Here is a 24,263-nt window from a genome sequence, read left to right on the forward strand (position 1 = left end):
CAGTCTGGTTAGGTTTAGGCAACAAAACTACTTTATTAAGGTTAGGAAAAGATCATGGTTTTGGTTCAAACAACTATGTACATGAGTTAAAATGTACTTTAAATAACGTCACTTACGTCAATTTATGTAACTTGCCTAATTAAAAATATTTATGTTGACATTTTGTTTCACGTGGCACACAAACCCCAGCCTCCTGCTTCAAAGTCCAGGTTCTGGCCCTCCATCCACCCCAACCACTTCCTTACTCAACCTTTTCTGTTAAATATCATATACCTGCCTTTACCGTCAAAAACCGATGTTACAGGGCTTCCCCCAATACGTCGAACTGTGATTGTAAAGGCATCCCCACTGCGTCACAAACTGACAACTATGGCTCTGACCATCCGTCCATATGTGACGACTTTGGAGTGAGAACAATTTGGCTCTGTCCATCACAAATGTCCATATAGTGGTTCAGCTGAATTTCCTGTGTTTTGCATTATGCTGTAAACAGCACAGACTGACTCTCTGGCTCTGCCACTGTCATTTGGTCCTGTTCACTGGGGGTTAGAGTGGTCTTGCACACCTCTTAGAGAATCTGGTCTGATAAGCATAAACAGTAGTCACATCATGGACTCTGGTGTTGAACACTGCAAACCAACATTCATAACACATAACTGGGTTAACATAAACAACCATGTCATAATCATCACCATGGCATTAATTTGGACTCTTACCAAAAACATGACATACTTTATCATCACAGAAACATTATAGTAGCCCAATCAAGTGCCAGCTGTGACGTAGCTGACAAAGTTTTTGCTATATTAACATGCAAAAACTGAAGCACAGCCTCGCACTGTTTGGGACTGTAAGCTGCGCTTTATCTAAGGTGCTGATTTAACATTTGTGTAGATTTGTGGTGAGATTTCTGCCTGATCAATACAAACAAACGGACTAAAGGTGATTGCCTACTAAGTGATGCACAGCAGGGTGTAGGGCAGTTAGACTTAAATAATATATAAATTCTTATTAAATGATGATGTTAGTCTTGTAATAATGCAACTTTTTTCTGTACATGTCAGAGAATGCAGACTGCAGAAACACAGGAGTTTATAACTTAGTTAAAATAAATTAATTTATCATTGAAGTGAAAAGGTGCCAAGCATTTACAGAGGTTACTTCCCCAAACAGAGAGTCAAAAGAGGAGGGAAGGCTAAGCATGAGTACTGACTCAGCAGGGACTCATAGATAGAAAACTTTGTGATTTCAAATCACATCAGGGCTCCAACCCTGATTAAGAGAAGGGATACAGGCTACCACAGCAAAAATCCTTTCATGTAATATTCAGTTTTTGTTAAAACAGTTTAGAGGTGGATATTCATCATCATCATCATCATTTTGGAAGATGCGGTGAGTGTTTCTGTTCTAACTGTATTGTACTTCTAAATCCTACTGGCATGTTTCCCTGATCAAATATATCTGAGCCTGCTGACAGTAAACAGAAACAGTTTGAAGCTTCTTGTGTTCGGTTAAGAATATGTAAGAACAAACATGCTTGAATAAATTAAGAAAATCCCAGCCTGTAACTGAAAACACTTTAAATAACACAGTTTAGAGATTTTTAAATCGCATGCACCAGTTACTAAAAGTTACCACGTGACTGAGTAAATAAATCTTATTTACTTACTAAGTCAGGTTGATTCTCTGTGTTTGTTTTCAACCACCAGATGTCAGAAGAGTTACTCTGGAGCCAACACTAAATTTTGTTCTCTTCTCTCTTTATTTTGATATTTGTTTTGCATCTATCTTCTCCTGTAGTGTTTGTCCTAGGAACCTCATTTCAATTTCAAACTGTACTTTCTGTTCAGGAGATATGTACTTTTATTGCTGATATCTGTAATGGCTGATTTTATAGTAATATTTTTATGCATTTAAAAATGAATGGGTTTCAATGGGAACAGACAACTCAACTTTCTTCCAAACTACTCAACTTTAAGAGTACTTCATGATTCATGTCTTGCTGCACTGAAATCACAAAGCTCTTCTTTTCATCTATGGCTTATTGGAGGATTGTAAACGAACAAGTTTGCCAGTTACTGAGACACATTCAAATGCAAAACAGATCAGAAGCGAAACTCAGCCCAGCACTAAGTGCACAACTGTTGGTGAAAGAAATCAAAACCTTCATTGGGCTGTGTGTCACTGTGGGCATTTTTTCATAAAAAATGAGTAGCTCTTTCAGACAAATTAAATTTAAGGGATATTAAGTAATTATAATCAATACACCTTTTGATAAGTTCAGCAAATAATTCCTTGTGGTTTAAGTACAGGGGCGTCTTACCTTAGGTAAACCTTGCAGAAAAGTACAAAGGAAACGGTGGTGTGAACTTATAGGGCGTTTGATCTCACATAACCAAGTGCTGCAATGGGACAAACATCTCTTCAATGGGTTATCTGTAAGTACGATTTGTTCTGTCTAGAATTACACAGTTAGCAGGTGTGCTGAGTTGGAGAAGAACAGAAGATGAGATACGGGATCATATTATAAAAAAATCTGATATTGTAGAAATATCTTAAAGACAGAAGAGTGTATTGATCACTGTGGACCAAACAAGCATTAAAGGAAATTTCAGAACGAGCTATAAGTTACTGAGATTACAGAGAAATGTGACGAGCAAACAGGTTTTTTAGAGCAGGAAGTGAAACTTCAACTTTAAACTGGATGGTAAATGGTTAATGTGAGTTTCCTGGAGTGAGCTGCAGTGTTGGTTAGTTAGTTTTAGTTATCTAAGAGGATCAGTCGTCCAGGATGCCCAGACGTACTAATGCAAAGTAACTGGCTTCACTGTGTGTTTGTTCTGTGTTGCCTTCAGGTTCAACAGAAAAGTCTGTGTTATTCTCATTCTCATTGTAGATGTTCTGACTCTGGCTCATGCTAACTTTGCACTCAGCTCCACCATGTAGAGATGAATAAGTTCTGTAGAACATGTGTTCTTAAACCTGATGCAGGTGACAAAGACTCAAACACACAGTGATGTTACAGCTGGAAGATACTGTGAGTGTTCAGTGAGGATCAGGGTCTCCATCTTCTCTGAGGTGTACAGTTGTTGTGTCTGCAGTAAAACCTCAAACCAACCTGAGTGTGATTTCTCTTTAGTTCTGACCTCACTGCTGTGCTGCACAACAAACCAAGGTGAGTAAACTCCTTCTGCCAGCGTCTGAAACTCACTGTCACACAAACCCTGATAGAAAAGTCAGTGTTGAGGACACAGCTGGAGGATTTAAGAGTTCAGGCTGATGATGATACTGTCACATCCCGGCTCATTGAATGTGACAATAAGGGGAAGACCAAGCAGGTTAAAGTGCCAAAAAGAATGTTTTATTAAATATACTATAAACAACATAACTATTTACAACAGAGAAAACGTGATTATCAGGAATGCATGGATGAGTGAAAATGTATGATCGAAGGTTGACGGCAACTCAGGAAACAAACCCAAACCAGGAGATGTGGAGCCTAGGAGAGAGAGACAGACAATGAGACAGGGTGATACAGGTGCTGATCATATAATTAGAATATCATCAAAAAGTTGATTTATTTCAGTAATTCCATTCAAAAAGTGAAACTTGGATATTATATTCATTCATTCCACACTGACTGATATATTTCAAGTGTTCAATTTTGATGATTATAACTGACAACTAATGAAAATCTCAGACACGTAGAGTATTACTTAAGATCAATACAAAAAAAGGATTTTTAGAAATGTTGGCCAACTGAAAAGTATGAACATGAAAAGTATGAGTATGTACAGCACTCTTATTACTTAGTTGCAAAAAATAGATTTTTTGGAAGCAAATAAGAATCACAAACGAATTACGGATTATCCAATGATAGTCAGACCGATAGTGCTCCTTTTACTGGTGACTTTCAATTTCAATTTTAAGACCTTAATTCCAGAGGGGCAATTAGTTTTGCTGCAGTAGCAAAGAATTACATACAGTAAATGACAACAATGACAACAACATCAATTAAAAACACAGGGTCAGACATAGGGGTAAATAAATAACACAACATTCAAATTTTAAGTTCAAGCATGCCCTATGTGCAGACATTACCTATTCTTCACAGAGTTAAGCAGAGAGATAGCAGAGGGTACGGAGGAGAATTTATATCTTTTTCTTTTGGGTGGTGGCTGACTGAAGCGGGAACCAGAAGGCAGCATCTTAAATTCTGCATGCAGGGGGTGAGAACTATCAGACATGATGGATTCTGCCTTTTTAAGCCCATGTCTATTGTACAGTTCAGTTAGTTTTATCTGCTGAATCCCGATGATTTTGCTGCTAATTTTATTTACCATTGCTAATGTGTTTTTCCGTTTTAAACTAAGAGAAGCATACCAGCAAATACATGAAAAAGTAAAGACGTACCCAATAAAATATTTATAAAACAATGTCATCAGGGATCTGTCTACTTGATACTTAGCTAGCCTTCTCAGACAGAAGAGACGTTGCTGACTTTTCTTACTGAGCATGTCAGATACTTGTACGACTCAACAATTTCAACCTCTTTTCCATCTATTATCGTCTTTTCAGGAGTTGGATGGTGACGTCTAAAATCAATGCACATGTCCTTCGTCTTTTTAACATTTCACACAAAAGGTTTCTTTGCACCGGTTTAAAAAATAGTTCAGTACAGGGTCGTGAGATGTTTCAGTGGTGTCCATTAAACTTATTATGACTGTGTCATCTGCAAACTTTACGATACAGTTATTCGTCTGTTCACTACGGCAGTCTTTAGTGCACATAATGTATAACAGAGGAGAGAGAACACAGCCTTGAGGGGAGCCGGTTGATCTCACTGATATTCCAGAAAGATGTCCATTTACTCGCACTCTCTGTGTCCTGTTAGTGAGACAGTCCAAAGTGCAGCCCACCAGGTTGCAGTCCAACCCGAAATTTTCTATGAGCTTCTGCCCCAATAAATGGGGCTGGATGGTGGCAGACGAAAAATCCACAAAGAGCAGTCTGGCATGTTTTTTTTTTACCCTCTAAGTGCTTGTATATGGGGTTGAGCAGATTTATGGTAGCGTCCTGCACCCCCATGTTGGCTCTGTATGCAAATTGCAGGGGGTTGAGGAGGTGTTTAATCCTACCCAGCAGTTCTTTCTTTATCAGTTTTTCAACGGACTTAATAACTAATGGAGTTAGAGCCACAGGTCTGTAGTCATTCAGAATTTTGGGGTGGTTGCTTGCGATGGGAATAATTGTAGATGTAAGATGTAAGTTTGGGACTTGGCACAAAGACAGGTTAAAAATATGATAAAAAAATGAAGCCTTATTGATCCACACAATGTGTAAGCATACGGCTGCTAATTTTGTCAGGGCCAGGGCTTGTACAGGACTTGCTTTGTTTGAAAGTGTTCACAACATTGCGGTCGGGAAAAAGAGGAGTAAGAAGACCAGAGTTAATTAGACTGTCCCTTAATGCACGCGTTTCTTTACAAAATCATGGACATCGAACCTAGAATAAAACTTGTTAAACTCCTGTGCCAGAGCAGAGTCTGCCGTAAAAACTTCTAAAAATATATTTTTCCTTGATTTGTCATTAAGTCCAACAATATTCTTGCCAGTGTCCCAGGCTGAGCCCAAATCATTATTACTTAGTTGTCTTTCTACCTTATCTTTGTAACCCAGTCTACACCTCTTTATTTCCTGTTTGATCTCTTTTTGTATAGAATTTAGTTCATTGACACTGCCCTGTTTAAAATCATGTTTTCTCTTATTTAACAGGAGTTTAGGTTGTTTGCTCACCCAGGGTTTATTGTTGGGGTAAATCTTTACCTCTCTGTTCAGAATTACAGTTTCTTCACATTATGAGATCCAGGAACTGACAACATTTGTGAGCTCATCCAGGTCCCTAGATTATGTAATGAACTCCTCCCACACTGTACAGTCCAGGCAGCCTTGCAGTTCTTGTACAGCATCTTCAGACCAAAGCTTCACCCTTTTGGTGAGAACTTTCCCCCTCTGTAAACATGTGCGATATGCAGGAATAAGATGTACACAATTATTGTCTGCTGTACCAAGTGGAGGGAGCGGTATGGATTTATAGGCCCCTTTAATTGAACCATAGCATTGATCAAGTGTCTTGCCATTTCTGGTAGGGCAAGATATATATTTATAAAAGCCTTTTAAGGATTTGTTCTGTGAGCAGTGATTAAAATATCCCAGGATTACATTGGGGGCATCAGGAGACAGTGACTGTAACTTCTGCACAGTCTGGAGCATCAGTTCTGAGATGGAGCGGAGACTAAACACACTTTAACACGTCACTAATGGAAAGTGAAAGTATTTCTGCAGCTTCGGGTCACACAGGCTGTTTTCCAACACGCCCCGTGATGCAGTGTGCAGAACTGGAACTGACTAACATTAGTAGAACAACCTGAAACAGAAAAGGTTTTTCCCTGATGTTGTAGATGTTTGAAGTTAATGCACAAATTAACATTATCTTGTTAAATCTACCTTTCTCTTTCCTTGTCTCTCTGCCTCTCCTACAACTACAGATCTACAACTGACAATACATACTAGTAAGAGCAGCAATAAATACTAGTAAGAGCTCACAGTACATATCACATCAATGGGGTAGATACCTAGGGAAGGAAGTAAGAGTTAGCAAAAGTGCAATCAAAGCAAAAAGTGCAATCAATACAAGATCATTGTAGGGGATAGAAGAAGAAGAGCACAGGAAGTGCATGTTAGAGGTTAGGAGTTAGAGGCGTTATAAGAGTAAGTGTTCTCGGAAGAGATGAGTTTTCAAGAGCTTCTTGAAGTTAGAGAGGGACGCCCCTGCTCTGATGACGTGTGGTAGCTCCTTCCACCATCGTGGTGTCACAGATGAGAATAGCCAGGACTGGGATTGCTTTGTGTGAAGGGATGGCAGAGCCAGGCAGCGTTCGTTGGAGGAGCATAGCGGCCGAGAAGGAACGCAAGTTTGTATTATGGAGTTAGATTGGTGCAGACCCAGTAGTCACTCTGTATGCAAGCATTAGTGACTTGAATATAATTCTGGAGGCCACTGGGAGGCAGTGGAGTCACTGAGTAGACGCGCTGCTGCGTTCTGAACCATTTGTAAGGGTTTCACCGCACAAGCTGGAAGACCTGCTATGAGAGCATTGCAATAGTCGATGCGAGAGATAACCATGGCCTGTACCAGAAGCTGGGTGGCGTACTGAGTGAGGTAGGGCCTGATTTTCCTTATGTTGTATAGAGAAAAGCGGCACGACTGAGAGACAGTAGCAACATGGTCTGAAAAGGACAGCTGGTCATCAATCATGACACTCAAGTTTCTCACCACCTTGGTTGGAGTGATGGTTGCGGAGTCAATTTGTAGTTTGATGCTATGGTGGATAGATTGCTTGGCTGGAATGACCAAGAGTTCAGTCTTAGAGAGGTTTAGCTGAAGGTGGCAAACCTTCATCCATGCAGATATGTCTGATAGATAGTCCGTGATCCGTGCCGAGACGGTGGGATCGCCTGGCGGGAAGGATAGGTAGAGCTGCGTGTCGTCTGCGTAGCAGTGGTAAGAGAAGCCATGCGAGCGAATGATCGGCCCCAGTGAGGTGGTGTAAATTGAGAAGAGAAGGAAATTATCACATTATAAAGTATTGTCTTCCCTCCAGCCCTGCTCAGTAGCTGTGTTTAGTTTCATTGCAGTGTGCTCTTTAGCACTCAGATCTCCCTGCTGACCATAGGGTGCCTCTGTGCACCAGCAGTTTCAAACTCAGCCTTCAGTCTTTGGACCACGCCCCTTATTTGCATACACTCCTCAATCCCAAATGCCCACTCCTAAATGCTAAATAAACTTCATTCAAATTTACGAAGACATGATTGGAAAAACAAAATGTACAATTTCTACCAGGATCTATGGCAGTTGGTTGACAGATGGTGAGTTAAGACACCTGAACTTTATCAATGGCTTCAGTCTCTAGAAACACGTTTGGGTTTCAACCTTTCTTCCAGAGTTCATTTAGTGTTTTATAATCCCCTCCAGCCTCTCTGTCTGTGAGTCCCAGCTGCTCTCAGCATTTTGAAGGAGAGTTTATCTCTCTGAGCTGTAAGGAGGATGACAGCTCTGCTGGATGGACGCTGAGGAGGAACACAACCAGAGAAACCAGGACTCAGTGTGGAGCTGACTGGGGAAGATCAGCTGCTTCTTCCTGTAACATCAGCTACTTCGACCCATTGGACAGTGGAGTGTACTGGTGTGAGTCCACAGAGGGAGCAACCAGTAACACCATTGACCTCACTGTCACTGGTAAGATCAGACTGTGGAGTTAGTGTTGATGAAGCTGTGTGTAAATGATGAAATGCTGTAGTTTGTCTCTGTGTTGAGGTGGACCAGTGATCCTGCAGAGTCCTGTCCTCCCTGTGATGGAGGGACATGATGTCACTCTGCACTGTAAAACAGAGACCCCTCCCTCCAACCTCCCAGCTGGTTTCTATAAAGATGGCTCCCTCATCAGGACTGAGCCTACAGGTCACATGACCATCCACCATGTTAACAAGTCTGATGAAGGCCTCTACAAGTGTGACATCAGCGGTCGTGGAGAGTCTCCATCCAGCTGGATCTCTGTCACAGGTGAGGAGGTTACCTTTGATTTCAGGACTTATTTCATCCAGAGAGTCATCTGACCAGGTGGGATTCTCTCTACAGATAAACCTACAACCACAGCTCCGCCCACATCTGGAGCTCCACCCCCTGCCTTAGGTCCCCTCCAGCTTGTATTCAGACTGGTCTGCTACCTATTGGTGTTTGTCTGTGCTGCATCTCCACTTTCCACTGCATTTATGTCAAGACAGGCCCACAGGTAACACTCGGAATCATCAGACCGTTCTCATCTCAGGGTGTCCAATACCAACGCTTTCAGAAAAAGTGACAAAGCGTAATTATTTAACGCTAAAGCTACCCTTCAACGTCTCTGTGAGAAGATCTGGGAAGTCACTTCCTCGTACAGACCGGAAGTGCTAGCTAGCTAGCTAGCTAGCTAGGTTTGTGGTAAAGGTGTTGACAGCCCACCAAAGCCCCCTACCCATACCATAACCAACAGAAATGTTACTTCTAAGTCACCGACTTTATGCATGTCAACCTGCTAACCCTCCTTTGTGTTGCTGCGACACAGCAAACGGTGCCATTTCATATGCATGCTGAAGGGTACCTTTAGCGTCGAATACTTTGCATTGTCAAGCTGTTTGAAAATGTCAGTTATGATGCACTGTGATGAGAATGTGGTGAAATCATTCACTGAACTTACATAGACCATATTCAGAGGGATATTAAGTGATTCTAATCAATACACTTTTTGTTAAATCTGGCATTTCCTCGCTGTTTGCTAGCTCTCCATTTTGTGTGTTCCGAAAAAAAATCAATTTTCCTACACAGCCCTGGTTCTGTAAATGGAAAACACGGAAGGTGGTGTGGATCTTCCCCACAACACTGTTACAGTCAATCAGCAGCAGGTGGCGTGAGTGCTCGTGCACAGGTGTGATGGGAGGGGGCAATCGGAGTTCAAGACACTGGCACATTCGAACATGCTGGACTCCAGGCACCGTGAAGAAGGAGAGATGTTTGAGAAACAGCCAAAGAGGAAAAGGTCGGATGAGTATAATTAGAGAAGAAAGACAACAGCGAAGGTGTTTCAAAGATGGAGAAACTTTAGAGAAGTTTGGGGGGCGGAGCTATTGTGAGAGCACCGCAGAGAGAGGTGTATTTGTTTGGCTGTTGAGTTCAAATATTAACAATCTTTCTGCAGAATCACTTACTCTCCCTTTAATAAATCAATCAATGTACAATCTATTGCAAAATGCATCGTTACAGTTAGTGTTGATTGTTGTTATTTATAATGTAGTAGTGTTGATACTTTTGCCTCTTTGTTTATCTAAATGTTATTATCAACTCCCCTGACAGTAACAGCACATCCTCAACAGAAAAAGGTTGATAGTTTAAGCAACTTAGACACTGAGAAGACAGAGGTATATTTAGTGGAGTTTTATAAAAACGAACAGGTGCATCTTACAGGTGAGGTGAGGGGAGGTTGGCAGTGCAAAAACATAACAGAGTAATCCAAATGGTGATCAAGATCATGGTTTTAACTAACACTATGACCTTTTTCTAAACCTTAGTTTAGGTAACGTACTTAAGGTCTGTTAAGCCTGTCGACCTATTTTGTCATTTAGGTGTGAGGACCTCTCACCCATCTCCATGCCAACAGCTCAGGAGAGACCGGCTGAGGATTTTGAGTACATGCACTGTGCATCACTTCTGAGTTGCAGCAGAGCTTTATGACCAGCTGAGCAGCAGAAAATACAGAAGTTAAACCACTGGTTTAAGTCTGAATTGTTCCTTTACTGCTAGAGACAACTATCTTCGTAATTCTGAACATTTGAATTAACTTTTGTTTGTTTCTTTTAGTACTTGTACCTGATGTCTCTGCTGCGCAAGATTTACTGCAGATTATTCAAATGGAAAGTTTTGTAGTACTAACAAAGTGAGGCATCCTTTGTAGTCTTTGCATGCTTCTACTTCAGAGTTTCTACAGATAACTAGGTCACCACAATTTTATAGAACAATCTCATCAATCTGAGCCTCTGTTCTGGTTGGTAAATCTGTTTTCAAACAGTCACACGGAGTCAAGGCCCCACAAGGTAAAACATGACAGGATTCTTCAGGACTATGCTATGTTAGTGTTTAGATCAGGCTAATAATGAAGGCTAAAATCAAAGTTGTCTGTATGTAGTCTGTGTGGCTTAATTTGCCATTTATCGTAAAATTTAGCAAATTCTTGTAAACTGCTGCCTAGTGTTGTAGTCAAGACCGCCCAAACTGAGACCAAGTCAAGACCAAGAACAGAGTTTATTGAGACCAAGACTTTTAGGGGCTGAGAGCAGTCGAGACCAAGACCAAGAGAGGGCGAGACCGAGTCGAGACCAAGACCAGTTCCCTGCATTGCACAGCATGCTGTGGAACGAGATCATAGCTACTTCTCAAAGAAACATACAAACATTAAAAGCTGAAATCAACATAAGCATCGCGGGGAGGGGTGACAGTCGTTAACGGGAATAACACATGTTTAATTAGGGTTATTGGTTGCATTTGAAGCAATAAGTTTTATTTATGTTAGGATGTTAACAAATCAGACAATGCAAAAGCAATTTATTGATATTCCCAAAGTTATGGTCTTGACTGGTCTTGAAATAAAATCCAGAGTCCTCTATGTCCGAGACCGAGACAAGACCAAGTACAAAGGAGGTCGAGTCTGAGACGAGACCAAGACCATCAAAAAGTGGTCTTAAGACCTGTCTTAAGACCAAGACCAGTCTCGAGTACTACAACACTACTGCTGCCTGAGACAAACAAGCCCCTCAACAATTGAGCGTTCACTTATGTAGCTCAAAGTTTCTCTCGTGCTGGAAGAGTATTTTCTCTGAAGTAGGAGCTAAAAATTAGTTCTAATAACTGTGAATGTTCCATGTTGCAATACGGACACAGTAAATAGTACGTTGAAATCATTAGAATCAAGTCTAGAAAGAGGTTTAACAGTCAGTACAGATGATCCATACTCCACATTCATCAGCCTTTTTCCCTTCATCTATTATTGTTTCAATAAACCTTTTACTAAAACATCTCCCTCTGAGTCTGTGTCTGCTTTTGGGCGTGTAAAAAACAAAATCTCAACACAATGTGAAACATTTTTTATTATCTTAAATTACATTTTTGTAAATATTTGATTATATCTTTTCAAGTGACAACACTGAAGAAATAACACTTTGCTACAATGTAAAGTAGTGAGTGTGCAGCTTGTATAACAGTGTAAATTTTCTGTCCCCTCAAAATAACATCACACAGCCATTAATGTCAAAACCGTTGGCAACAAAAGTGAGTACACCCCTAAGTGAAAATGTCCAAATTGGGCCCAAAGTGTCAATATTGTTTGCCAACCATTATTTTCCAGCACTACCTTTATCCTCCTGGGCGTGGAGTTGCCACACGACAGCAAATCACCACAACACTCTGTCAGAGTGCAAATGTTAGTTTTGGTTGTTTGACTACGTCATCAACAAGCACGCAGCCCTGTTGTGATAACGGATAGTGTGTGGAAAAATAAGGAAAATAGATGAGTTCTGTGTCTTTTAGGCAACTTTATAAAAAATACTGCTGATGGAGAAATCACGATCACGATGCCGGCTCAACACCATAATGTCTGTCAGCCACCGCCAATGGACATCGTCTATCGGCCCAACCCTAATTTCTGATTAAAAAGTGTGATTTGTTGATAACTACCTTAATTTTCTAAGAAAGTATGTGAGGGTGTGAAATTGTCTGTAAGAAGGGAGCTGATAGTGCTGACTAGTTAGAGACCAGTACATCATATATCAACCGTGCAAGTACATTTCCTGCCAACTGCAGCAGAGGAAAACAGGCAGTAAAGTACAAAGGAAACTGTGGTTTGAGCTTTTCTAAGTGAAAAATTCAGTGTGTGATCTCACATCACCAAATGGTACGATGGGACAAACATCTCTTCATTGGCTTTTCTGTAAGTACGATCTGTTGTGCCCACATTTCATACGGGATCATATTATAAAAAATCTGATCTTATAAAAACATCTTACAAAGACAAAGAGTTTATTGATCAGTGAGGCCAAAACAAGCTATAAAGGACAGTCAGAAGTTACTGAAATTACAGAGAAATGTGACGAGCAAACAGGAAAGAAGATCATTTTTTAACAGTTTGTTCAGAAAATGTTCTCACTTCACTTTAATACAACCTTTAAGAGCAGGAAGTGAAACCAGCTTTAAAATGTTAAAGGGACAAAGACTCAAACACACAGTGATGTTAAAGCTGGAAGATACTGTGAGTGTTCAGTGAGGATCAGGGTCTCCATCTTCTCTGAGGTGTACAGTTGTTGTGTCTGCAGTAAAACCTCAAACCAACCTGAGTGTGATTTCTCTTTAGTTCTGACCTCACTGCTGTGCTGCACAACAAACCAAGGTGAGTAGATGGCACCTGTTCAGTGCATTAAGAATTGCTCACCTGGCGCATTTGCCCTAAAATGTCTTGCTTCTGGGTTTACTTCTGGGGTTTGCGGCCAACTTCGTTCTCAGCTAGAGGAAAGTTTTTTAACTTTTCATAATTGAAAGACTCATAATTGACCTTGTTTGCAGTTCTGGGTTCCTCACAACAGTTTTACAGACAACTCTTTCAGAATGGTGGCCTATAGGAAATGTTTTGTGGGTGGCAGGTGACTGGAAGCAAGAATGGGTAGTGGTGCCGTGTCCAGGTTTTATTATACAGTACAACAGCATAAAACCCAAATATCAGAAATAAACAGATGTGATAACCGACCTTTCAACAAAACAAATATTTACAGTTTTTAGTACTGAAGTATTTAAAGGAAATTTGAGAAGTAGATCAACAGATTGATTAATGCCTTTTGATTATGCTGATTTATGAGTTTATTTTACACTACATGATCATTAGGAGAGAAATACAGAAACTTCCTGAATTACCTTTATTAATAATTTTAATAACTGTAGTCTGTACAGCTATTACTTTTTAATCCATATATCATAAAATGTACTAGAATTTTCTCTTCGTCTAATACTTTTGTTGTCAAAAAGCCAGTACTTATTATTATAATGTCTTTTATTTTATTATTGATTCAAATAGGCTAAACACTGTCTTTGTAGAATCTGACTCTGTAGGCTGTTGGATATGTTTGTAACCTCCTAAAGATCTGTTTTTAATCAGATCAACATGAAGTGAATGCAAAGCTTGGAGAGGACGCCACTCTTCCCTGTCGGGGTCACGGAAATGCTACCATAGAAGTGATAAAGTGGAACAGAACTGACCTGAAGTCAGATGATATTTATGTCTTCTTCTTCAGAGACGGCCGCTCACATGAAAACTACCAGCATGAATCTTATCATGGTCGAGTGGAGCTGAGAGATCCAGAGATGAAGGACGGAGACGCTTCTGTGATTCTGAAGAACGTCACCTTCAACGACACTGGAACATATGAGTGTCGGGTTAGAGAGGAAAACGAGACAGGGAAAGTTAAACTCATCAGCATCATCAACATGACAGTGACAGAGCCAGGTGAGTAGAGCTCAGAGTGTCTCTTTGTCTCTCAGGTGAGCGTGTAGAGCTCAGAGTGTCTCTTTGTCTCTCAGGTGAGCGTGTAGAGCTCAGAGTGTCTCTTTGTCTCTCAGGTCAGCGTGTAGAGCTCAGAGTGTCTCTTTGTCTCTCAGGTGAAGCTGCTTCCTGGTAGTTGAGCTGAGAAACATCACAGATCAGATGTTTGTGTTTTAGAAAGATGTTGCTGATGAGACTTTAGAGGAAACAGCTGCTACGAGTCATGTGATCAAAGTGCAGTAGATAATGTCTGACATTCTGTTCACCTGCTGACAGCTGATACCTCACACCTGTTTCTGCTCTGCAGGTCACACAGCTGGACACAAGGAGGGAGGAGACAAGGAAGGAAATGTTGGACTGAGAGTCGGTCGGCCAGTTGGTGTGATTCTTCTTTTTCTTCTTCTTTGTGGTGGTGTTTTTTCATCTATAGAAAATATAGTTCATACCAACGGGCTGCTATGATTTAAGTTTACCCAACTGCAGAGTTGGCTGCAGTGTTTGTTCTGTTTGACTATAAGACCAGAGATGAGAATTAAAGTTATTCCATAAGAATGAAGAAGTGGGTACTGTACTGGAAACTTATGATAACCCATGTGACCTTTTGGACTCATCCTATTAAAACCTTACCTATCAAACTCAAGAAAGCTTTTGTGTGGCAGATCCCTAAGTCTTTGCTTCAGTTGTTTATTTGAGGAGAAGTCCCACCACAGTGCACTCAAGTATATACAGTACCTCTCTTGTTGACCCCATGCAGTGCCGGTCATCTCTCTAACTGTAGTAAAGACTGAATGCTTATGACACTAAATTCAAATAGCCAGGCCCAGAGTACATCATATACAGTGTTAAAAGTAAAGGGAGAATAATAATAATAATATCGTTAATAATATTGTTAATAATAATGAATACTAATAAAAAATGTATAATAGTTAATATTGTTTTGTTTTCTATGACATGAAAACAAAACAAAACTGGTGTGAATTTAAGATGTTTTGAAAATGTTTACACACACAAACATCTCAGTCGGCTGCTTCAGTGTTTTGACATGATGTGAATGACTGTAATTAGTATGATAAGACACGAATGGCTCTTGGCTGCTTTTACTTTGTCAAATTAGCTTTGGAGACCTTTGATTTAGAGAAAATTGAAGCTAATGTTTTACTGCTGAGCTATCCTGATAGGAGTTATTGATAAATCTTCAAAAAAGGTGTACAACTCCTAATAACTCCTGTCTTAGGATGGCAGTCACAGAATAGTTCACTATTCTGTCAGTGAGATGTTTCTATGCAGCTTTTTTTTAACTCAACAATGGGATAAAGTAGATCTGAAACAATAGAAAATTATTAAGACATTAATCACCATGTCAGTGTTGGAGTCTGACAGGACAAACAAATTATTTAGAATACAGTTTTCCTCACGCAAATCATTAAAGACAATAATCTTTTACAGTGTAAGAACACAAGATATACACTAGATATCATGCAGCTGAACTCAAACTAAAGAGTAACATTGAGTTCTTGCTGAGCTGCTTTAGTGACATAAGTGTTGATGTGCGCTGACGTTGTGTTACTTGATTTTCTCAGAAATGTTTCCTGTAATAAAACCACACTTCCTGCTTCAAACTGAGATGGTGGGGCGGATGATGCAAAGTCTGCTCAAACACCACCGCAATTTAAAAAAACATCATTTATTTTCTCTGATTTCTCAGTGACACAGTTAGTCATCAAGTTTCAGTGACATTAATTATCATGGTTACATCTGTTCTGGATGCAGAAGCTGGTCCAGTTGTGCCTCTGTTGGGCTGAACACAGTTAAAACAGGGGGCTGCAGTGGTGGAGTGGAAAAGATTTAAATGGACTAAAACAAAGTAAACCAGGAAAAGACTGACAAACAGTCCCACATTTTATGTAATAAATGCAATCAGTTATCAGTCATCAGTTGATCCTGATGAAGTAGACTGCAGTATTCTGGGGTTGTTTCAAAGTGTGGTCATACTCTGCTTCTTCAGGAAGCATAAATAAGTGTTTGTGTGTGTCTGCATGCTTCTTCCTGTCGCCAGCACCACAGCTTGTTGCTTTCTTGGCTCCTGGCACTATGTTTTACCAGCCACATTTGTGAAACTTTAAAAATGATTTGGTATATTCATTAAATTAAATTACTTTTACTTAATAAAAATCCTTTTTCTAATAATCCCTTAAATGTGGTTTCCTCTATTTGTTAAGGACTCTGAAACGGGCCATAAGAAGGTTTAGTTAGTTGGTTACTCTCAGGACAGTAAGCAGTCCTGATCCCAGACCAGCTGAGAGGTCTGTCCGCTGCAGAAGGGAGGAGCAGATTGGATGTAAACCATTCAGTGCTTTAAAAACCAACAGTAGTGTCTTAAAATCATTTCTTTGACCCTCAGGAAGCCAGTTTTAACAACTGACACTGATCTCTCTCCTGGTCTTAGTGAGGACTCCAGCAGCAGCGCTCACAATCACACCAACAGATCACCAGCTTCAGCACAAATAGTGCGTGGGTATCTCCAGAGAGGCTTTATAGAGGAGACACGCCACCCTTAATATAACTCTATGGGGAAAGCACGTAACTTTAAAGATGGCTGTTATCCCGCCCTTCCCACTAAAAAGCCAATCGTCTGCTTTTAACAAACAAAGCGAGAAACATATTTCGGCCAATCGTGTGGTTCCACTGACATGAGGGTCTGTTTTACTTCTACTGCGCAAGCGTCACTACTACCAGTATAGAAGTATAACCGGTCGGGAAACACATTTTTTAAACAAAAAGTCGTCAAAAAACTTTTTCAGGATTTATATCAGATTTTACTGCTGATTCTATTCATGTAGTTTTTATGTCACGGTGACCTGTGAAAGTGAAAACATTCAGAGAAAAGAAGTGATCAAAGTTCAGTTTTTCATTATGATTATTTATTGAGAGCAATTCATGTTCAGAACTTTTAAACCTTTGGATGTAAACTGTGTTCACAAGAAACTCCTTTGGCCTGCTTTCTGTGTGTCATTTGAAATAACGCAGAGATCTAAATCCTGAGCTTATCTGTATCTTCAGTAGTAAATCTTTAACCAGCAGCTGCATGTTGTTCAGTAACTCAGAACATGAGCAGGTTTTGGACAATATACCAGGGGCCTGTACCACGAAGTGAGTTCAACATACCCAGGATATGTTTTTGTTCTCTGGTTAAACTAACCCTAACAATCGGGATCGCGATAAGCGGTACAACGAAGCTGGTTATCAACTTGGTAAGTCAACCCAGGGTTTCCAAATCCAGCCATGAACGCGTTCACATAAAAGAGGTGGTGTTAGCAGCAGATGACCAATCACAGACATGAACAAGTCCACTGGCAGCAGAGCGTCATATTTTACAAACTAAGAGCAAACTGTAATGTTAGATTGTGTTTCCTGTGCTGCCTGCTAACCACAGCCTGTAGCCAGCTGTCTCGTGACAAATGAACGATTCAAACCCAGAGAACCACAGTTAAGAGTCGTGAACTAATCAATACTTTCCTGTGCTGACGGAGCCCATGCAGCTGCTGTGACGAGTGAACGTAAGAGTCCAAGACCATTCACGCATGCCTGAAAATGAACGAATTACTCACTGAGACAACCCGTTCCTCCTGAGTCACATACAAGATCAGGTCAAATGAACGAAACGTTCTTTGAACGTCACAAAACTAATCCAGCCGTCCTCCAGTCTGTTTCTGGCTAATGAGACCTCTGCTGTGTAGCATCAGAACCAAATGTCCTGAGTTGAGACAATATCACACCAATCAAGAACCAAGTCCTCTCTGCTTTGGTTTCATTCTCAAAGAATAAATGTTCAGAAGAACTCCTTTTTAACACAAAACTGAATTCTGAAACATTAAAACAGAGCCTGAATCCCACTGTGAGGATGTTTGGATACAGGCTAAACCTAAATCACCACATGAATACAAAGTGATAATAATCTCTTTCTTTGGACAGTTTCTCCAAAGTTTGTTTGTGAAGCCTTTCTGATGTTATGCTGCCACCTTGTGGACAAAGTTTAATAGGACTTTCATTGATTTATGATTTTATGTATATATTTATTACTCCAGAAACCATTTGACATCAGTGTGCAACAACATACTGAAGATCTTCTATCAGCTGTTGAAACCAGCTGTAGGGAAGAAGTGTCAGTGCTGGTGATGCCAGCAGCAGATTTACAGTGGGGGAAATAAGTATTGACCCCTTGCTGATTTTGCAGGTTTGCCCACTTACAAAGAATGCAACAATCTATAATTTTAATCATATGTACATTCTAACAGTGAAAGACAGAATCCCAAAGAAAATTCCCTGGGTTGGATCAGACACAATTTTTTGTGCCTGTCTGATAACCGACTTCTGATAGATTGTCTGACCCCCATAATCTTCATAGCTGTCTGTACCTGACGAGCGATCTGGGATGTGGACTGTACTGTCAGGTTACCTTACCTCTCTGTAATACATTCTCTAACAACAGCATCCATTTTTGTATTTCTAAGTCTACATAAAAAATGTATCCTCGTTTGAAGTCTGGAGCAGAGACGATCAACGTGGGCCTTCCAGTTGAGTGCTGGATTATAGACCAATGGGATCAGTGCCCTGGGGCCTCATGCGGTGTATGGCCCAAGGCTTCCTTAGGATGTTGAATGCCAGGGCCCTCAGTGTTCACAGCGCATGCTAAGTAAGGGCCCCCTTAGTGGCAGGCTGACTGGCCCACCTGAATAACATCATGCCTGTCTGCTTCCCTGAAGCCACGTGGTCTGAAACGGTCTCTCTGCACCACTGCCTGCCTGCCACACCAAACTCACTGTACTGACCAGCCGCACAGAGGATGTCCTGCTCAATCCATTCAACAGTTGGCATTGTTCATCAAACTGTTTGAACTAGTGAGCTTTCCATCCCATTGGTTCACTCATGAGCCGAAGCGTCACGGTGCTTAATTTGCTCTACTGTGCCATCAAGTGGACAGTAAATGTAAAACAGGCAGAGTGATTGTTATGGCACCATGGCTTTGGTGTGTAAGGCTTTGAATTGAATAAATTATGTTTGTAATTGTGTGATTAATTAGTATATCTTCTTCAATATATAAATGATGAACTTATTAATATGGTGTCTACAATGGCAGGGTCAAAAGGGAATGTGGAAACAATTTAAAATAACTTTTCCACAGTACTTCAGGTGGTTGGTTTTTCTTGATTGATTCTGCCTGCTTTAGAAAATTAATATCGGGTAAGACGTCACCACCCCTACCAATTTGTGTGTTCAATTTCAAGTTCAAAAGTCCAAAAAATGTGAAGTAGGGTCAATTGCATTTTGAATGCAATTCAAATGCATTCCTGAATAAGTTATTTGGTTTCAAACATCACCACATACGACACCAACACAAGCCTCAATATGTGCTTCACAAAAAGCATTCTGAATTTCTTGATACAACCCTACGTTCATACGGAAGGACACATTACTAGTTTGAACTCACTGGCTGTCTCTAGTCTGCTTCTGGGTTCAGTATGTCAATTTAGAAAAGAAAAATACCAGTTGAGCCAAGGTGTTTACTGACTAGATGTGAAATGCTGTTAATGGCATCATCTTTGCCACACCCCCGCTTACAAGCAAAATGAAAGTGATCTAAAACATACCAACATCTTGCTTAAAGGTGTAATTACTGATTTCTTCCACAAGGTGGGATGTTGTGTGAGTCTACTAATTTTTGAAAGACGGGAACCCTGCAGGTTCATCTCCTCTGCAAACGTCTTTAGGAGGACTGCAGATATTCCATCCGGCCTTCTTACTACATAAGTATTTAAAAAGTGATCTGACCTCCTGGGTGCATGGCGCCTGCTCTGTGAGGGAAATTGTCTCAAAAACATTCTTCCATTCAGAGAAGTCCTGAGGTTCAAATCTCCCCAGTTATGTATGGTTTGTTTTTAAGACGTATGGTTATTTCTTTCTGAGGTACATTGTTCACACAGAATTTTATGTAATCTGTAACAGTCAGTAGCAAAATCCACGTCCAGTTCATGAAAGATAATTATCAAGGATTCTGTCCTTTCTTGTGCCATATTTGATGTATTTTTGAAAGCCTGAGTGACAGTTCCAGTTTGCAGTGATTGAACTCCCCAAGATAAAATCAGGGGCCTCCATAGTGCAGTATACAGTGCACTGCTGCGATGAGAGGGACATCCACGCTGCAGAGAATGATGTTACCAAACTCGCAGATACAGGGTTACATATGGTCTTGTGCAGTGTGTTGTCTGCCGCATTTGTTAATAATAAAAAATCCAGATTCAGGGATTTCAGTCTGTCCAGTTAGGAAGCATAGGCTATTTTGAATACGTGTCACCTGTTTGGTGTAAATTAAAGTTACAACAGGTGCACTAGAGAGGAAATGGCAAGACAAGCCTCAAAAAGGGAATGGTTTTCACAGGTGGTGGGCACAGACAGCTTCAGTTTGCTAGTTAGTACCCTGACTGCTGTTAGGTACCGGGATGACATCCTCAGAGCCATTGCTGGGCCTTACGCTGGTGCAGTGGGCCCTGGGTTCCTCCTAGTGCAGGACAATGCCGGCCTCATGTGGCCAGAGTGTGTAGGCAGTTCCTGGATGACAAATGCGCTGATGCCACCGACAGGCCCTTATGTTGCCCAGATGTGAATCCAATTGGATTGGTGCATCCAAAGCCACCAAGTAGCCCCACAGACTGTCCAGGAGCTCAATGATGCCCTGATCCAGGTCTGGGAGGAGATCCCTAAGGGCATACATTGAACAACAGAGAACTTGGCTTTTTATGTACCTTTTTAAAATAAATAAATTGAGAAACTGAAGTTATTTGATTTTGTTCCTGCAGCAAGACACACAGAGTCAGCAGGTAATGTATTCAGGTGCAGTGGAGGCATCCTGTTGTCTCAGTTTGAGGTGTAGTTTTTATAGCTTTGCAGCCTCTCTTTCTTTCACATATCTGTGGTTGGAACCGAGAGAAGGCTCAGAAACAACACTGACCGCTAGTCAGAGAGGAAGCTTTACTTGATGTGAACAAAGTGTAGATTTAATATAACCAAGAGTCAGGATGGAGGAAACATCTCTGCTGTGGCTGCTCTGTGAGTACACTCTAAAAACATCAGCAGAGAAAACTAGATATAAAGAAGAATTATAAATACATAGATATTATCATTTGCCTCAGAAACGCTCTTCTAACATTTACATGGTTTTTGAGAATGTGAAAGGTTGTAATTTATGAGAAGGCTGTTGTGTCACTTTCTGCCTGTTGGCTTTGCTTTGTTTAGCTTTTGTTTAGAGTTTTTTGTTATTTGATCAGTTCAGTATCTGTTATATTGTCTGTTGTGTTTTGGGTTTCAGTCCTGTCTGTTGTCCTGTGTCCATTCTGCTAGTGTTGTTGTGAGATCTGCCTGATATATTGTCTGTTTGGTCATCATTGTGTTTATCTGTTTTGTTCAGTTATCTTAGTCTGTTGATTAGGTTGTCTGAGTTTGTATGTATTGTTTCTGTTATCTTGCGTCCCTTAGCCACTCTGTGTTATTAGTTCAACCCCTGTTGGTTTTGTTGCTAACGCCTTGAGTTTAGACTCCCTGTTGTTGGTCTGTTACTTTAGACTTAGTTAATGATTCACTTGCTACCTTAGTGTGCTTCATCTACCTTGTGTTATTATTTATCTGGTTATGATCTGTCAGCTGGTGTTAAGTGGTGTTTGGTTATTTTCTTTATTTCTGTTCTGTTCCATGTTTATTGTTCTCCTGTTTCCTGGTTTGTCCTGTCTCTGTTCCCTACCCCGTTCTGTTTAACAGTTGGTCCATGTTTTCTGTTTTCGGTTTTGTTCCTGTGGCTTGTACTACAAAGGAAGTTCAACCCACTCAGAGTTAACTCGGGGTTATCAGACAAACTCTGACCGCCTACACTGGAGTTAAACGGTACTACAATGGTGGATAAGATGTTGGTTAGTTGGTGTTAACTCAGTGTTAACTTAGTTGGAGTTGGTGCACACTCGCATTAAAGGGGTGTGTTCGGCCGTGCAGGCAGACTTGCATGCTCCGTATTTCCCCCAGAGTAATGCACGTTGATAGTGTCAGGATATGATGAGTTTAAAGACACATTCATAGGCAGATCTAACACCATTACATTTACTTATTTAGCTGATATTTTTATCCAAAGCAATTTACAATTGCTACATATGTCAGGGGTCGCACGCCTCTGGAGCAACTAGGGGTTAAGTGTCTTGCTCAGGGACACATTGGTGACTCACAGGAGATTCGAACCCGGGTCTCTCACACCAAAGGCATGTGTCTTATCCACTGCACCATCACCAAGCCAGGGAGGGTTGTTGGCATTGCATTGAGTAAATTTGTAGCCTAATTATCTTCCCAGTGTTCTTATTGTAGTTCAAATCTCTATTATGTATTATGGGCTCTTCTTTTATGCGTAATATGATTAAAATTTTGGCCTAAAGCTACAACTGCACATCAGGTCCATTGTAACAGACAAAAAGGAGCCAGCGGAAAGGGGTCATAATCCGAGACAGAATTTCATTTCCACGATTAATCCACAAGTAAAAAACTTGAATATTCTCTGACATTATAGTCACACATTTATGAGAGAAACTTCCCTTCGCAAGGCTGTGTAAAAATGTTTGGTGTTTCTGTTCAGTCCCTGTCCAGTCATTGTAGCGTGTGTACGCTCTGTCATGTCATAGGAAGAGTGTTCTGCCTTTTGCTGTGCTGTTGTATTGGATTGTGGATGTTGCCGGTCCCTGCACACTGTTAAGCCTTGTTTTGCCATTTTGTGTTGGATTAACTTCCCAGAACTGCATCTCTGCTCTCAGTGTCTTGCATTTGGGCTCTCACTTGCTTTGCGCTCACCCTCAGTCGTGACATGCTGTTTAAAAAAGATTAGTTTAATGTGTTGATACAAATTTCTGTATTAATTCTTTAATCATTCATTAAACACATAAACACATTGTGTGTGTGTGCTGCTCTCAGGTGTTTAATGTCTTTCTTTCACAAACATAAAACCGACCTGAGTGTCATTTCTCTTTAGTTCTGACCTCACTGCTGTGCTGCTCAACAAACCACAGTGAGTAAACCTCATTTATCAGTTAGTGTCTAAAACACTTACTGACTCTGTTTGTCTGTGTGGAGCAACTTTTTCCAAAATTGTCTTATACGGATTAATGTTCCTGTCAATTTCTGTGGGAAATGTTAATATTCAGTTCATTTGCTTTCAGTGGCACAGTCATGACCCAAATGAGTCCACAGCAGATATTTATTTTTACTATGAATGGCCAGGGCCCTTTTTCAGGAAGCAGGCGTAACAAACTCTGAGCTTATCACTGAGTCCTGAGTTGACTGAGCCTGATGGTGCCAGAACAGCTGAGCAGAAGTAGTTCAATCAACTCAGAGAATGTTGACCCTGATGAAAGTGCGCGCATGGGGATGAAAAACTTTGTGTTGGATATCAAATATCACTCTTCTGACTACGTCCAATCCACAGCAAAGTCTCTAAGGTGCATGATAGTTATTGTGGGCTAATCTCACGAGTATTTCCTTGCTGCTAAATCCAATTGTGAAGCCTATAACTTTCCACTGCACATAGGCCTAATACACAGCAGAAGTGTGTGTGTGATGTTGCAGCCTTGCAAAGAGAAGTTTCTCTAATAAATGCGTGACTATAATGTCAGAGAATTTTTTACTTGTAGATTAATCGTGGAAATTAAATTTTCTCTGGGATTATTCCCCCTTTCGGCTGGTTCCTTTTTTTTCTATTACAATGGACCTTATGTGCGATTGTACCTTTACATCTTAATTATATTACACATAAAAGTTTGCCCATAAAATACATAATAGACATTTGAACTACAATAAGAACACTGTGAAGATAATTAGGCTACAAATTTACTCCATGCGATGCAAACATGCCTCCCTGGCTTGTTGCCATGCCTCCTGACACAATCAACGTGCATTGTTCTGGAGAAATACGGAGCAAAAACTCTGCCCACACTGCCGAACATGCCCCTTTAATGTGAACGCGCACCAACTCTAATTAAGTTAACACAGATTTAACTAACCAACATC

The 24,263-nt window shown here is 40.6% G+C and overlaps 3 protein-coding genes across 5 annotated transcripts in view; 2 read left to right on the forward strand and 1 right to left on the reverse strand.

The window, feature by feature from the left end:
* Positions 1–24,263, reverse strand: part of LOC119913119 (butyrophilin subfamily 2 member A1-like) — a 206,992-nt gene that overhangs the window by 105,627 nt on the left and 77,102 nt on the right. The window lies entirely within an intron of this gene.
* LOC119913112 (Fc receptor-like protein 5) lies at positions 2,290–10,367 on the forward strand. 3 transcript variants are annotated; one of them, XM_038732443.1, is made up of 5 exons: positions 2,290–2,438; positions 3,140–3,175; positions 8,036–8,299; positions 8,378–8,852; positions 10,219–10,367. In XM_038732443.1, exons 1-4 carry the CDS (start codon positions 2,408–2,410, stop codon positions 8,674–8,676), a joined length of 630 nt encoding a protein of 209 aa, XP_038588371.1. In that variant the 5' UTR covers positions 2,290–2,407; the 3' UTR covers positions 8,677–8,852; positions 10,219–10,367. The 3 variants fall into 3 exon arrangements, with proteins under 3 accessions (XP_038588371.1, XP_038588370.1, XP_038588369.1); XM_038732442.1 differs by lacking the exon at positions 2,290–2,438 and having other exon boundaries at positions 2,807–3,175; positions 9,425–10,367; XM_038732441.1 differs by lacking the exon at positions 2,290–2,438 and having other exon boundaries at positions 2,807–3,175.
* Positions 12,464–14,814, forward strand: LOC119913118 (coxsackievirus and adenovirus receptor homolog). Its single transcript, XM_038732450.1, has 4 exons — positions 12,464–12,575; positions 12,996–13,031; positions 13,791–14,138; positions 14,482–14,814. Exons 1-4 carry the CDS (start codon positions 12,545–12,547, stop codon positions 14,634–14,636), a joined length of 570 nt encoding a protein of 189 aa, XP_038588378.1. The 5' UTR covers positions 12,464–12,544; the 3' UTR covers positions 14,637–14,814.

Source organism: Micropterus salmoides, unplaced genomic scaffold, assembly GCF_014851395.1.
Source record: "Micropterus salmoides isolate LMB-PRFRI ecotype aquatic unplaced genomic scaffold, ASM1485139v1 Ms_hic_scaffold_2, whole genome shotgun sequence".
Classification (NCBI taxonomy): domain Eukaryota; kingdom Metazoa; phylum Chordata; class Actinopteri; order Centrarchiformes; family Centrarchidae; genus Micropterus; species Micropterus salmoides.